This window comes from Diospyros lotus, chromosome 4, assembly GCF_014633365.1.
Source record: "Diospyros lotus cultivar Yz01 chromosome 4, ASM1463336v1, whole genome shotgun sequence".
Lineage (NCBI taxonomy): Eukaryota > Viridiplantae > Streptophyta > Magnoliopsida > Ericales > Ebenaceae > Diospyros > Diospyros lotus.
The window spans coordinates 1799973-1815447 of NC_068341.1; the positions used below are offsets into that span (position 1 = coordinate 1799973).

The 15475-nt window shown below is 33.4% G+C and overlaps 2 protein-coding genes across 4 annotated transcripts; one reads left to right on the forward strand and one right to left on the reverse strand.

Moving 5' to 3' along the window:
• Positions 1 to 22: 22 nt before the first annotated feature.
• LOC127800426 (glutamyl-tRNA(Gln) amidotransferase subunit B, chloroplastic/mitochondrial-like) lies at positions 23 to 5738 on the forward strand. 3 transcript variants are annotated; one of them, XM_052335025.1, is made up of 10 exons: positions 23 to 224; positions 341 to 474; positions 565 to 1247; positions 1564 to 1773; positions 2653 to 2793; positions 2899 to 3102; positions 4200 to 4397; positions 4793 to 4865; positions 5209 to 5321; positions 5394 to 5738. In XM_052335025.1, exons 3-10 carry the CDS (start codon positions 618 to 620, stop codon positions 5475 to 5477), a joined length of 1653 nt encoding a protein of 550 aa, XP_052190985.1. In that variant the 5' UTR covers positions 23 to 224; positions 341 to 474; positions 565 to 617; the 3' UTR covers positions 5478 to 5738. The 3 variants fall into 3 exon arrangements, with proteins under 3 accessions (XP_052190985.1, XP_052190986.1, XP_052190984.1); XM_052335026.1 differs by lacking the exon at positions 341 to 474 and having other exon boundaries at positions 23 to 244; XM_052335024.1 differs by lacking the exon at positions 341 to 474.
• A 1269-nt stretch (positions 5739 to 7007) lies between these two features.
• LOC127798853 (auxin-responsive protein IAA13-like) lies at positions 7008 to 9477 on the reverse strand. The gene is made up of 5 exons (XM_052332489.1): positions 8990 to 9477; positions 8505 to 8833; positions 7991 to 8108; positions 7552 to 7613; positions 7008 to 7475 (listed from the first exon to the last, which is right to left on the reverse strand). Exons 1-5 carry the CDS (start codon positions 9304 to 9306, stop codon positions 7426 to 7428), a joined length of 876 nt encoding a protein of 291 aa, XP_052188449.1. The 5' UTR covers positions 9307 to 9477; the 3' UTR covers positions 7008 to 7425.
• Between the last annotated feature and the right edge of the window lie 5998 nt (positions 9478 to 15475).

Here is a 15475-nt window from a genome sequence, read left to right on the forward strand (position 1 = left end):
TTATCCCCCAAATCGCCCACGTGTGTTGCAGAAATTATCCCGCAAAATCACATCTTCAATCCCCTCTCTCCGGTTCTGCTCTGGCCGCCATGAATATCTTTTGTGCCATTCTCCGCTATTAGGGAAATTTCCAGTGTTAGATTGTGGAATTTACTGCCATATATTTGGGGGGCACTTGTCTGAAATCTTCTATTCTGATGATTCTGGTTGAATGTCTGAGATTTGTAAGCAGAATTCTTTCTGGGTATTTTATAACTTAGTTCTTAGATCAACTTTGCTCAGTATATATGATAGGCCTATGAATACTCTTCTCTTTCTGGTGATTGCTTCATGTATAAAGATACCCGACTTTAGTGACTTTACTGCCTTTTGATTGCTTGATGTGGGCATTGGATTGGGAAGCCACTAAGATGCATATTGCGTTCTTCAGAGTGTTTTGATTCTCACCCATCTGCGAACAAGATATATTATCTGGTTATTTGACAATTTTTTTCGGTTCTTAAATCAATTTTAGCTCCTCTTTCGGATGATTTTTCATGAATAAAGTATTTCTTTGCTTTGCAGAAATTGCCTTAAAATTGCTTGATTTTCTCACATTGGACTGCCTAACCGGCGAGATGGCTCTGACATTGCTTAGAGGGATTCGAGCCCGCCCTTTTCTGCTATATCCATCTGGATTATTTTCAAGGAAACATGGTTTATTTTATTGCACGATGAAGAGCACACAAGCTCAAACTACAACACATGAAAAGCAACAGCTCCAAGTGAAAATTTCAACTGAGAAAACCCACTCCAAAAGACTTGATAAAGTCTCAAAAAATTATGAGGCAATTATTGGTATAGAGACTCATGTACAGCTGTGCACTCTTACCAAGGCCTTTTGTAGTTGCCCTTACAATTATGGGTCTCAACCAAACACCACTATTTGTCCTGTTTGCATGGGTTTGCCTGGAGCATTACCAGTTTTGAACACAAAGGTCATTGAGTTCGCTGTAAAACTGGGCCTTGCACTCAATTGCAAATTGTCTTTGAATTCAAAGTTTGATAGGAAACAGTACTTCTATCCAGACCTCCCAAAAGGTTACCAAATATCTCAGTTCGATATCCCAATTGCAACTGGTGGTTTCATTGATTTGGATCTTCCAGTTGAGTTTGGTGGAGGCCATAGAAGGTTTGGCATTACCAGGGTTCATATGGAAGAGGATGCTGGAAAGCTGCTTCATACTGGAAATGGGAGCTCCTCAGAGGTAATTACTTTCCTTTTACATTTTATTTTTATTATTCAGTACGTTCTCCTCAAAATGGGACCTCTCTTCGAATGTATTTTTCCTTTTTCCAAGTCATTAGTTAAAGAGTAATGTGGTGCTTATGACTTTGTCTTGTTTAATTGCAAAAGGAGAAAACTTGTTTTACTGGTTGTGGCTTTGATTTCAAGATGCAGTTCCATGAATATTCACTATTCGTTACTTCTTTCATATTTCTTTCCCTGGAACTGTCATTGGGTTGTCTGAAGTTTATAGTGAAATTTGTGGGAAGTGTTGAACCTGTTGGTTCTCTGTGCAGGTTGATTTGAACAGGGCTGGTGTGCCTTTGCTTGAAATTGTTTCTGAACCTGATATGAGAACCGGTATTGAAGCAGCAGAGTATGCGGCTGAATTGCAAAGGTTGGTTCGATTTTTGGGAGTGAGCAATGGCAATATGCAAGAAGGTTCGCTTCGTTGTGATGTCAATGTCTCTGTTCGGCCCATTGGACAATTAGAGTTTGGTACAAAGGTAACTGCAAATTAGTTCTGCAGCCTTTTACCATTGAATTAGAATCTGAGGGCAATTTTATTTTTTTCAAAATTTATGCAAGTCACTCTTAGTTTATGTTCTTGTTGTCAGCTTGATGAAATGTGGATTGAATATACTTTCATAGAATCTACTAGTATGAACAGATCTGAAAGTAGTCACTGTCTGATAGGAATACTGCATGATCATGAAATTAGTTAATAAAATGAAGCAGTCAGGCAGTATGGAAAGTGAAGTGTAGTGGTGGCAGATAAAAAATGTCAATGAAAAAAGTAAAGGCATTACTTTCATTGTTGTATAGCCTCTGATGACTGTTGAATTAAGTTTTTGCATGTTTAAAAGAAGACTGCAGTTAGTCTTGGTGGCAAGTAGAAGTTGAGAAAATTTTATAACTCTAGGAAAAGCAATCATGTTCATCAATGAGTTCTTCTAAAAGAAGTGTTGATTCTATCTAGCCCAAAAAATAACATTTTTTTTTTTCTTATCATTATGCTTTGTTTGAAGTCTTTGAAAAGGAGTGTCTAATGTTGTTCTTACTCTTTTGCAGTCAATATGTTTTACCTGAAGGATAGAATAGGTGAAGACGTGTCTTCCAATAGATAAAATTACATTACCACTTTAAGATATGAATCTCAATGTTATTATCAAAATGGTATGATCTCAACTTATCTTTGAATTGTGTCATGAGTGCCATGCTGGAGCTTTTCCATTGTGGTTCTTTGAGATGAGCCCATTATTTACCATTATAACTTATTCCTCTGTTGGTGTCATTTGGGTGCTTAGGAGTGCTGGGCATGTAATATGTGTGCATGTTTACAGTTTCTAGCAGTTCTTAAGTTCGAATCCCCTTTGCTTCAACAGGTTGAGATAAAGAATTTGAACTCTTTTTCAGCAATAAATAGGGCCATTGATTTTGAGATCTCAAGGCAGGTTTTTCTCCTTAATGAAGGTCAGAGTAATCAGATTGTACAGGAGACTCGCCTTTGGGATGAGGGAGCCCAGGTTACTGCCAGATCTTACTTCTATTCTAGTATTATAGTTGTCTGGACCCAATTACATGGCTCCATAACTACTTATATGATTCATTAACCTTCATCATACTGCTAGAAAACAGTTACAATGAGGAAGAAGGAAGGACTTTCTGATTATCGCTATTTTCCTGAGCCTGACCTTCCAGAAATTATTCTCAGTCAGGATTATCTTGATGGTATTTGTCATTCTTTACCTGAGCTTCCAGAAATGAAGCGTCGGAGGTATGAACAAATGGGTTTAAGCATGCAAGACGTTGTTTTCCTTGCCAATGACATAAATGTAAGTGGTTTATCCACTTGCTTCTAGTGTTTTTACTTTATACTCTACTTGTTGGAACCCTGTTTCTAGTTTACATTCGAGTGCTTAAGGTAGAAATGTTACTTGAATTAGCAATCAATTTATTCACACCACTTGATTATTCTTAAGACTGATACAGTAAAGATTTGAGACCATGGCTCATGGAATTAACCTTGCCAATAAAAGTTCCTATAATATGCATGCTTCCCTCTCATGTTACCGAATTCCAGCCAGCTTGGTGAAACAGCACAACGATGCAGCCATTCTCTTACCTACTTTTGGCATACCTTTGGAGAATACTATCATGTGCCCTTTTCTCTCCCTACCTCACATGCCATGCATACTAAAAGCTCCTATAAGGCTCAACAAGCCCAATACGAATTGCTGCTATATGAAGTCCCGCTACAGAGCTTAAAATAAGATACTAGGAACAGAACTTTAAACTGAATTTTCTTATAATAGGTTTACATCTTTAAAACCGACTACATCTTCTTAAGGGTATACGTGTTACTCCACAACACTGAAAAATACTGTAGAAGCACATTAAGTGCTGTTAGTGGGAACTCAAAAAGTCATCCAAGATCTAAAGACCTCATGAAAACATCTCATTTTAGTGACACCACAAAATTATAATCAATAGAATCAAAATTTATTACCCTTGAACAGATCTCAGGCCAAGTCTTGTGGCCTAGATCGCAACCCTTATACGATCATGTTCCAAAACAGCATTTGCCTTTATTGCTTCATATCATACAATCAATAGCTTAATACTGTAGAAGCACATTAAGTGCTGTTAGTGGGAACTCAAAAAGTCATCCAAGATCTAAAGAACTCATAAAAACATCTCATTTTAGTGACACCACAAAATTATAATCAATAGAACCAAAATCTATTACCCTTGAACAGATCTCAGGCCAAGTCTTGTGGCCTAGATCGCAATCCTTATACAATCATGTTCCTAAACAGCATTTGCCTTTATTGCTTCATATCATATTGTCAATAGCTTAACACTTGGTCATGAATCATGATTAATGACTTAAACCTTTTTTTTTGGTCCTCTCATTGCATGAACATTGCAGGTTGCAGATTTCTTTGACTCAGCTATTGCCAAGGGTGCTGATGTAAAACTTGCTGCAAATTGGATTATGGGGGATATTGCTGCCTACATGAAAAATGAGAAGTTATCGATAAATGAGATTAAACTTACCCCAAACGAGCTGGCAGAGCTGATATCTTCGATAAAGGATGGTACAATTAGTGGAAAGATTGGCAAAGAGGTATGCATGTATATCCCACCCAGCAAATGTTTTGCATGTAGTCTGGTTTGATTTTATCATCCAACCATAATTTCTTTCGCTTAAGGTATGTATGTCTCTTGATTTCATGATGCCTTAAGAACTAAAATTATAAATTGTTTCTTTTTATCATTGAGATAAAGGGAACATTAGGACCATATGGTACAGTTGTGCAGCAACTAAATTTGGCTCATCCAAAAACCCAGTAGAGGTGGCATGTTTGTAGTATTAATTTGTCTACATTTTCTTGTAGTGAACGGGGGGTGGATCTGTGAACTGTTGCATTAATGACCTTGAGAAAGAGTTTTAGACAGTTCTGCATACATAACGTGTTGTCTTGAGTGTATGAAACCCACACTTAACTGCTTTTTTCACAGATACTGTTTGAGCTGATGGCAAAAGGTGGAACCGTAAAGGGATTGATTGAAGAAAAGGACTTGGTCCAGGCAAGTTCGTTCTAGAAATTTCTACACATGGACATGGTCAAATTACATCACACAGACTGCTCTATAATACTATTTTCAGCTGTGTAATCATACTTGTAGAGCTTGATCCTCGCAACCCATTGAGTTTAACGCAAATAATCTGTACACTGATCAAACTATTGTTACTGAGGTCCATCTAGCATTACAGAAAGTAGATCTTAAGACATTTTTTTTAGCTTAACAACACACCATTTCCCTTTTAGCCTAAAGTACATTCTTAACTGTTTGTCCATTCCCCAACATATTCTTTTGAGCTTTTATCATGATTGGATGCTAAATTGATGATGCTTCTCTCATTTAACAGATAGTAGACCCTGCTGAAATTGGAAACATGGTGGATAAAGTGCTTGCAGAGAATCCCAAGCAGCTGGAACAGTATCGCGGGGGAAAAACTAAGTTACAAGGTTACTTTGCTGGCCAGGTATTGATAATATCATTTAGGCTCTTGTCCTTTTGCTTGGAACTCTTCTGAACATTGCAGCAAACCATTCAGGTAATGAAACTATCGAAAGGTAAGGCGAATCCTGGGCTTCTGAACAAGATCCTTTTGGAGAAATTAAGCGCCAACAGCTGCTAATATCAAAGCTGTGTTACTGCAAATTACTACACCATTTAGCCATAACATTCTGGCTTTTTCGCCCCCCCCCCCAGCTCGCCGCAGATATTCTGCTCAACTTCTTGTGAATTTTTCAGTGCGTGGTTCCTGATGGATTGTGTTCTGGTGATTTGGTGTTCACCAACCTCACCTTGTCCTTCCTTCAAGTTTGGAACAAGTCTGAATTGTATACTCACTTTGAGCTTCAGCTTGGTTTATAGCAACTTCTAGTTTTTGCTTCAACTTGAGATGTTTTCCTCTTCTGTAAAGAATTTTCTTTAGAATCCTTTAGCTGTCAAATTGAGTCCATGATGTTCTTGTAACCTCATCTGGGTTAAATTTGTTAGACACATTGCATTAATGGAGCAAAATGTTTTGAAATGATAAAAAGGAAAAAGTCTAAGATAGTGTCTCTGATAAAGTGAGAGATTTTTGCAAGTCATGAGGTGTCTGTCCGCTTTACGGGAATGTTATTTGAATATTTAAATTTAGGTTAAATAATATAAATAATTATTAAATTATATACTAAGATATAAAAAAATTAATAAATTTTAATTTATAGTAAAAAAGGTTCAATTTAGTAAATAATTTTATAATCATAGTCAATTGTTGTTAGATAGGATTAATATAATGTTGGCGTGATTAATAGTGTGAAAAGTTAAAATAATATAAATGGTTATTAAATTTTACACAAAAATATAAGGAGATCAGTAAACTTTCACTAAAATACAAAAATATCATTGAAGTTGATATTAGTATAAAAATTTTAGTATTTTGTTAGAATTTTTTAGTAAAAATTAATAATAATTATGAAATTATATATTAAAGTAAAATTTAATAATCTTTTAATTATATATTAAAATTCGGTGATTTTTTATCTTAATATAAAATTTAATAACTATACATGCTACTTGAACACTCAAATTGAATACTATACTTGTGATAATATTTTATATTATATATCATACAAAAATTGGGTATCATATAAATAATAATTATAAATTCTCCCCATAATATAAATGGAAAGTATTTTGGAACTTTATTTTGCTAGATCGGAAGTGGAATTGGAAGTGGTTACCAGCAGGAGGCAAAAGGAAGAACAAATGAGACAAAAGTAGATAATACCCAAAGCATATGAGTGTGTTTCTGTCTAATCAACTAAAAGTAGTTTGCAAACAGGACTCCACCAATGGCTTCCAGTCAAATTCACATCATTGCTCTTCCACCAGTTATATTTACAGCCGAAAGGATTTAAGCCAAAGTTCAAATTCTTAAAAAGATAAAAACAAAAATAAAAGGGTTAAACTTTTTTATTGAAAATGCTATTTGAACAAAATTCATAATGATATTTTTCATTAATATTTTATACTTTATGTTGTATTAAAGTGTCTAATTTGAGCGTTTAAATGACATTTTTGAGTTTTGATGGTCCATCAACATGAGAAATGAGAAGAAAATAAATGAAGTATTGCTGGTAAGAGTGGAACTGTCATCAAACAAACAGCAATAATAAATTTCAAAACAACACAAGCCATTCCATTGCCAAAATGAAGAAAGAAATGAATGATAAGAACCAGAAGCAAGCAATGAACGCCAGTCGATGAGGTGACAACAAACTCAAAAGACACTAACTGTGAAGCATTCCCATATTTACAGTATGAGAAAGTGGCAGCTCATAAGTATGAGGTTGTATATGGCGCTATAAAGGGACCTTAAAAGAAGAAAAATCTAGATTGATTGAGGCCTACAAGAGAGGTGACAAAACGCTGAGAACCTTAGATCAGGTGGGAATAACAATGAAGGAAGAAAACAACAAAAACCCATTAAATCTTAACAAAATGCTTGGAGTCTTCAACTTCTCTAACCTCCCTCCTCTTTCTCCTTTTCATTTTCATGCTGCATGCAGAGATCAACAGCAGTTGCAGTGCTTCTAAATAGGTTTGCTTCTCTGTGTTCCATTCTTATCTTGGAATCGTGGACCTGTGAACAAATTATCAGCTTGAATTAGAAGGGAAAGAAAGCCAAGTTGATCTTTGTTAATCAGATAAGAAGTTACCCAGTCCATTAGCCTCTGAGGTCCTCATGATCCGAAGTCTCTTTGCAGTGCTGACAAACATCCTAATACCAAAACAAAACCGAAGGCAGTCCATCAGCATTCAACAGAATCAAGCTTGATGCCCGATCAGCGTTAGACAGTAGAAACTTATTTATTTTCCCTGTTGATTAGCAGGTTGTCTTGAGCAAAACTACAACCTTGGTAGATATGATGATCTATGGGTTATTGATCTCTTGATCATCCAAGAGTTCCACAATCATCTGGATTTCAAGAAAACTAAATATAGCCGAAAGCATCACAGTTAGTTAAAGCGAGCAGCCACACTGTGCACTGCAAACGCCAATGCCAAATTATTATAACTATTCTTTCTTAAGCTTCTGGTCATTGGCAATCTAAAATTCATTTAGCCAATCCCACATAATGGGATAAAGGTGCTTACCCCCAAGGAACATCTCCCACTAGCATCCAGTCCCCCTCTTTATCTTCATAAGTGAGTACAAACTCAGATGATCCATCCAAAAGCTTAGAGGGTTTTGTTAGTTGTTCCTTCTCTGCACCTGGATTGCACAAACACAATCAAAATCATTTGATAATAACACATCATCTGCACAATAGAGGGACGAGCCCATAAATAGTGATAAACAACTATATCAAACCATTTTGCTATGGCTAACACTAGAGAAATTATAATGGTCAAGTCAGCTTGCACTAATTAAATCACATTTGATGCACTTCAATCAGTCTATCGGATACAAGACCCCAAACATCACTTCAACACCTCAAGGATGGATACCCACCACAAAAGAGTCGAGAAAATGCATCAGGGGCCAGTAATTCGACGAAATATATGGTCCTAGATGAAGCTAAAAGCTGAAAAGATTTGTGTTATTGGGCTTTAAAGCTTTGAATTCCTTGTTGAATCAGCATAAAGATATAGCATGAAGGGAACTTACAGATAGAATTGATGTTTGTGGTGGGTCCAAAGAACATCTCCTCTAGTGCTTGAGCCAATGTCTCATAGCAAGCATGAGCATTCAAGTCCACCTTTCTTCCAATTTGCAATCCATCCATGTTCACCTTCACAAACCCAATATGCCCTTTGATTTCCTGACAATGAACCTCATTCTTGTTGCTTCCATGGTTTACTTTCTTCTGAAAATTATCCTTGCTTTTTTCTTCATCTCCACCAAAGGTCTTCTCTTCTTCAACATTTGGAACCTTTGCTTGGCTCACCAAGCTGTGCATCCTATAAGCCCTTATTGGTGGCCATCCCACAACCTGGCTGCTTCCAACAAGCAGCAAACCCATAAACAGAACAAGCCAAATCCAGTCAAAAATAACGCCCCATTTCAACAAAATCCATACTAAATCAGAATAAGGGAAGAAAACAGAGAACAACATTAAAAAACCGAAAAAAAAAAGGGGATATAAATCTTACCTAACACCAGTATTAGTAGCAGAGCCAGCCTCCTGAGGAGAAGCAAAATCAGCAGCTCTTTTTGTTCCAGAAACAGCGCCACCACAAGTGGCTCTGCTTGAGAATCCGTTAGGAAAGTCTTTGGCTGTCAAAATCCTACCATACTCCCCCCATGGTGACCCCCTAGCCTTCCCAGAACCGCCGCCGCCGCCGCCCAGGCTCAGGCCAAGACCCAACTCCAAGCCGGCTTCTTTAGACATGCCCGCAAAGTCGTCCTCCTTTGAAGAGTTTCCCGACAACCCGCCGCCTCCCCCAAGTAATCCCAGTGTTGGTTCCATGTGAACAAAGAGATGGGAGAACGATTCAGACAAGGAAGACAATGAAATGTATATAGACAGATATAGAGAGAGAGAGAGAGTCAGAGAGATAGAAAGCGAGAGAGCGAGGGAGAGACAGAGCAGAGGCTCTTGGTTTTGGTTTGCGAAGCAAAAGGCATAGGCTTGGAAGATGGTGGAGGGAGTGATGGTGATGGGACCTATATGTCTTGTAGTGCGCCTAGCACTGACTGTCCCTTCCTCCTTTCCTTCCTTCTCTCTCTCTTACTTTTCCTTTCATCAAAGAAAGAAAATTTAACCCCCATTTTCTCAGACAATTTCCTTCCTCCCAGGTGTTCCTCGAAAAGAACATCCTGTTTGGCTGCAAGGAGGATCAAAAGATTTTCCTGTAAAATGTGCTTCCATATAATTTTCCTTTCTGAATATAGAAGTTTGTGTGAAAATGATGTCCAAGTACTCCAATCCAAATATGAGCCAGACACATCAGATTTTGCTCCGTAAACAGCCCAAATCCCAGAATTATCGGCAATTTGATGAACTCTTTCCTTCTTATTAATTGGGAAATTTTTAATACTTCTTGTGGGTAACCTCATCTATAAAGATTATAATGCATGAAAACACTTTGAGAATGTCGTTTCATCGACTTTATCTAGATTATATTGTATAGACTTTACTCTTTGGCTTATCATCTCAATGGTTATATCAAATTTGTAATGGTTAACTGATGATAAATATACAAAATATATTCATATAAAATGTCAATTAAGATGTCAAATTTTAAGTGTTTAAATAATAATTTTTAACAGTATAATGTATAATCTCCAGTAATTATCAAATCTTACCTTTTCTCCATGTTGGAATGTCGTGGCAGGACAAAGTTATCTTCATTGTCATCTCATAAAGGTAGACCAGTCATTGTAGATAATAATTATTTTAAAAAGAATTAAAATCAGAGTAATAATTGTTTATCTTTTAGATAAATAATAAAAAAAATCTAAATCTCTTCACAAATTTAAAATTTTATTTAATCCTTTTAATTTTATCCAATACTTAAAATAAATTTATGAGACACGTGTTATTAGTGACATTTATTAGTGACATGACTCATCACATGTCATAAAAAAATAACAATATGAGTAGAATTCTCATATATACATAAAAGAAAAATAATATACAAAATAAATTATTAGTACATGTGAATTTTATTCATATTTTTATCCTTATAACATGTAATGTGTTATTTATGTCAGCAATGACTTACAAATTAATTTTAGTTATCAAATAAAATTATATTCAATTAAACTAATTAGGATATAATTGATAAAATTAAAATAATTGGATAAAGTTGTTAATTTACACCCAAAAAAAAAGTTTTTTTACTATTTACCCTTGTCTTTTAGTTAAAAAGTTCATGTAAACTTATATGAATATTTAAGTACAAATTAAATTAGAGTGAAAAGTTGTTCTAACGAATGCAAAATTAGAAATAAAAATAATATTTACATTCTCAATTATAATACAGATAGAGAGAGTTGTGCTTGTTGCGGGTTTTAACTCAACACCTTACGGTATAAGTTAATAATAATCATTATATCGCTTTGCTAACAGCACGACACATATATTATTATTTTATAATTTTATTTTTATGATTTAGACTATTCTCATTTTACTTACAAAGAATCACACTTTATTTTTGTCTTGCTACTAAGATATTTCAATTCGACAAGTTATCTCTCATCTGTCCATGAATTCAGTAGGTGTTTTATTTTATATTATATATATATATATAAATTATAGTATATTAATGTGTATTAAAAATATTAGACTTTAAGCGATGAAAGAGAGAGAGATGTTTGGAGAGGAAATGACTGGCTAGGAATTAGTATGTTTCCCGACAGCTACCATGCCAAAGTATAGGCTTTTATTTTGGTATTGCAAACAAAAGATGACAAAATCTTTTTCGAGGCCTACAAAATTAAGTGAATCTTTCGATGAATTTCTTTAATCATGGTAATGGTACTAAATTTTTAAATATTTAAGTATCCAAAAGTTAATCCGCAACCCAAAAAAACGCTTCGAATATGCCATTTTGACGATTTAAAAATATTTTTATACTAAAATATTCATAAACATTAAAAAATATTTATAAGTCGTTTTTATAATTCTAAACATATTTTATAATTATTTTATAATATTAAAAATATATTTTTAATTTAAAAATACATTTTCATTCAAAAATAGACTAAAGACATATATATATATATAAATTCTATCTACAGTCTACAAAATTGCTCTTTATAGTTCACGTTCCATCAAATCTTTCAATAATTTTAAAATACCTATGTTACCCCCCCACAACCCATTCTCTTCTTTGATCACCCCCGATTCCCGATTGTCATCTCACGTCTCTCTTTTTTTTCGGCACCATATACACACATACACACACAATCACATACATACATATATATATACACACCATTGTTAGGTCTGCTATGACCGATCCACACATACATGAAAATGCATGGTCGCGATCATGGAACTTAGCAATCGGGGAAGTTCCCATATATATATATATATTTGTGGGTTACGGATAGAATTTTCTATATATATATATTTTTAGAAAAAAAATTGACTCTAACCATGTTATATTTGATTTTTTTTTAAATTATTATTTATTTTAATTAATAAATCATGGTTCATGGACGATTGAATCTATGTTTATATTTATTTAAATGTATTATAGAATTTATATTTATTTTTAAATTAAATAATTATTTTTTATATTTAAAATTATATTTTACAAAAAAATTCTTATATATTTTTATGGATTTCTCCGGCATATCCATTTTCCTTTTTTTTTTTCTAAAAAATATCATTTCTTCATTTTTGATTTCGTATTGTATTCATTTTTTATTTTCGTTTTCATACAAATTACTCAAAAATTAGTCAAATTTGAAGATACCATTGCATAAATATTATTGGGTTATTTTGATATTAGTTTTGTTTAATAAAAAATCAATAATAGAAATTCAAAATATTAAAAATAACATTGTTAAGACATGGTAGCGATTCCAATTAAACTAAAAAAGATTATTTAAAAGCAAATAGATCATAACGACTTTAAAACTAAAAGTAAACCATAAAAGATATTCGCAAAACCAACTTAAATGGTACGATCAAATTTAAATGTTCTGTTATATATATAAAAAATAATTTCCTTAATTAAATGAGGGAAAATGGGCCAAGGAAGGGGCTATTAGCGTGACATTAGTCAATAAGAGAATGGGAAAAGGCTTTTAGTAAGCATAGCTGTCTTAGCTTTACCATAAAGTCTGAGTCTTTTTACAAGCAAAAGCATGGTATTATTATTATAATAATTATAATTTTAGATGTGTATGCTTCCTCTCTCCCTCCCTTTCCAAACGCTGTCTATCGTTTGGAAGACAAACAACACAAGCCCTTGTTTTTTTTTTTTTTTTCAAGAGTGGAGAGCTCAACAATGTCTGATCTCTGATGGACCCACCCAACAAAAAGTTTAGATATATATATATATATACACGACGCATTTGATACACAAAAATCCTGAAATGGTATGGTTTTAGCGTTTTTGATATGTTTCTTATTTTGAAATGTTAAGAAATATTAAAAAAATATTTTTATAATTTAAAAAAAAATTAAGACTATTTTATAATATTAAAAATGCAAAATTATTTTTATTTCATGATCACATTAAATACAAAAATAATTTTATCTCTATTGTCCTGACAATTACATTAAAGACATAAATAATGTGATTTTTTATATTTTTATTTTCTATCTTTAAAAAAATATCATATCTTCATTTTGTATCACATTTATTTTTTTATTTTTGTTTTTGTGTAACTTCGTATTGCTTGAAAATGTAATTTATTAATAGATGATGATAATATTGTCAATATGATTAATTAATTAATTAAATTATTAATGGATAATGATAATTATTTTATTAATTAATTAAATTATTTAAAATATACAATTTAAAATTTAGTTTTCTCATACGATTCAAAGCGGTAAGAGGTTGTCGCATGCGAGAGACATGTCGGAGCAAAGTCACGTGCCTCCGACCAGTCTAGACCCGACACGTGGGCCGACAAGGTACGCGGCTCATCGGGCGGTCTGGGCCCACCTCTTTCATAATTGCAACTTTGAAAAGTGAATTTTTAGTCCCATCCAGCTAAGGCCTTTTTTTTTTTTTTTCCTTTCTCTTTTTTTTTTTTCTTAATTCTTTGTTTCAATTAAATAGAGTTTACAATAAAACATTTTATTTGAGTAATTAAGTCTAAACAATCAAAAATAAAAAATAAAAAAAATAAGAATTATTATTTTATATAATAATTTATTAAAAGTGTTATTAGTAATCGATACTATTTAATATTTAAATCTATTATAATAATTTTAAAATTACGTTAAAAATTGTTGATAATAAAATTTTAACTTTGAGTAAAATTATGTCGACGTTTAAAATTAGCCGACTGTAATTTGTAAGCTCGAGAGAATTAGCCCAAATGCAAGGAGGAATGGAATAGAACGTACATATAAGGTTTTTACGTGGTTCAGACAAAATGATACTTACTCCAAGACTTTTTTTTGAGTATTCCGGCAAAATATGTTACTATTGTCATTTTCTCACTACAATGGTGGTTTTTTATCTTTATTTATAGTGAAAGGTGTTTATAATTGCATAATTTTTAAGAGTGAAAAAGTGACATCATGGGAACAAAATGTCATTATCAATTCCATAAAATCGGGGGTGAGTTCCGTGTTACTAAGGATCCGATTTGCCTCACATAAAGTGAGTGAGTCCCTTCCTCCAATTGTTCTGCATTCTTGTTATTATGCGAGCTAAATAGTTTGACTGATAAGCTGAATAGTTAAGCCAACGAGATAAAAGTATCGTTGGGAACTCATTAGATATATCGCTAAGAACTCATTGGAAGTATTGCTGGGAACTCGCTGGGTTCTACGATTTGAGTTCGAGTTTCAACAACATATGACCTTATTCTAATGAGCTCGGGCTTAATGGGGTTTAGGCGATTGGGTCGGCCTGTTGGGTCAAGCCTAACCCATAAGATGTAGTCCGAGAAATATTCATAATAAATTATAAAATATTTTATTTTAAATTTTTTCAAAGAAGACATACATATTGAGATATATGAATCAAGGTTTAAGTCGTGATTCAAATAAAAGATTAGAATCAAATAGTTGGATGAGTCTAAATTCGAACTTATATCTCTACTTATCTAAATTGGTTTATGAGTTAAGAACTGATCGTTTGCGTAGTATGATTATGATCATATCTTAACTTATAGTACATCTATAAAAAGACATAAATTTTAAAAAATAAATATATTATTATATATTATTACTTTGCTCAACTTTTAATATCCATATTAACTTAATTATCACAGAATATACTATAAAATTGAGCCTCACCCCTTTAGATTAAGTTTTGGACAAGCTAGAGGACATTAATCGGACACTATAAAATTGTCTATCAATGTACCATTAATAATATCATTAATGGGACCATGTGGGGGATATTCTCCATGATTAGAATGCTGAAATGTTTGGATTCGGCTCATCATTCTGTCTTCTTCACTCTGATGCCAGCCCCCACTTCTTCCAACCCTTCACAGTTCACATTGCTTTTGTTAAATAATGTTAATTAACTATATGGGGTGTTACATTAGCTTAAATTATTATAAGGTGAATCATAACATCATTAACAATTAAACCCTTATTTAGGAAAGTATTTTGATCTTTTATTTACTTACTAGGAATTTTTTATTTTATGTGTAATTTAATGGGGGGGGGGGGGGGGGGGGGGTTAAATAATAATCCTAAGAAGCCACAATTGGAAAGTAATCTAAATCATTATCCATGGAACAAATCTATTATGGGTTCGTGTTTATAACAAGAATTTGTTGCTCAATAGTCAGTACCCCACTACTTATTTAGTTGGGTTTCTAATAATTTTAAAGATGACCAATTGATAAGACTATAGATCTAATTATTGTGTGCATGAAATCTTTGTTGAATATTACCACTCGAATAATTAAGACTAGTGTAAATAAGTAATCAGTAGCACCCCATGTGTGAGTCTTGGATTTGTCCATTGGAGAGAGGAGAAGAT

Coding starts and splice junctions, on each gene's coding strand:
- LOC127800426 (XM_052335026.1), top strand. CDS start 618: ATGGCTCTGACATTGCTTAGAGGGATTCGAGCCCGCCCTTTTCTGCTA. Junction 1,248..1,563: donor GAAATGGGAGCTCCTCAGAG/GTAATTACTTTC, acceptor TTCTCTGTGCAG/GTTGATTTGAACAGGGCTGG. Junction 2,794..2,898: donor TTTGGGATGAGGGAGCCCAG/GTTACTGCCAGA, acceptor TCATACTGCTAG/AAAACAGTTACAATGAGGAA.
- LOC127798853 (XM_052332489.1), bottom strand. CDS start 9,306: ATGGAACCAACACTGGGATTACTTGGGGGAGGCGGCGGGTTGTCGGGA. Junction 8,109..8,504: donor CACAAACATCAATTCTATCT/GTAAGTTCCCTT, acceptor TGTGCAATCCAG/GTGCAGAGAAGGAACAACTA. Junction 7,476..7,551: donor CTCAGAGGCTAATGGACTGG/GTAACTTCTTAT, acceptor ATTTGTTCACAG/GTCCACGATTCCAAGATAAG.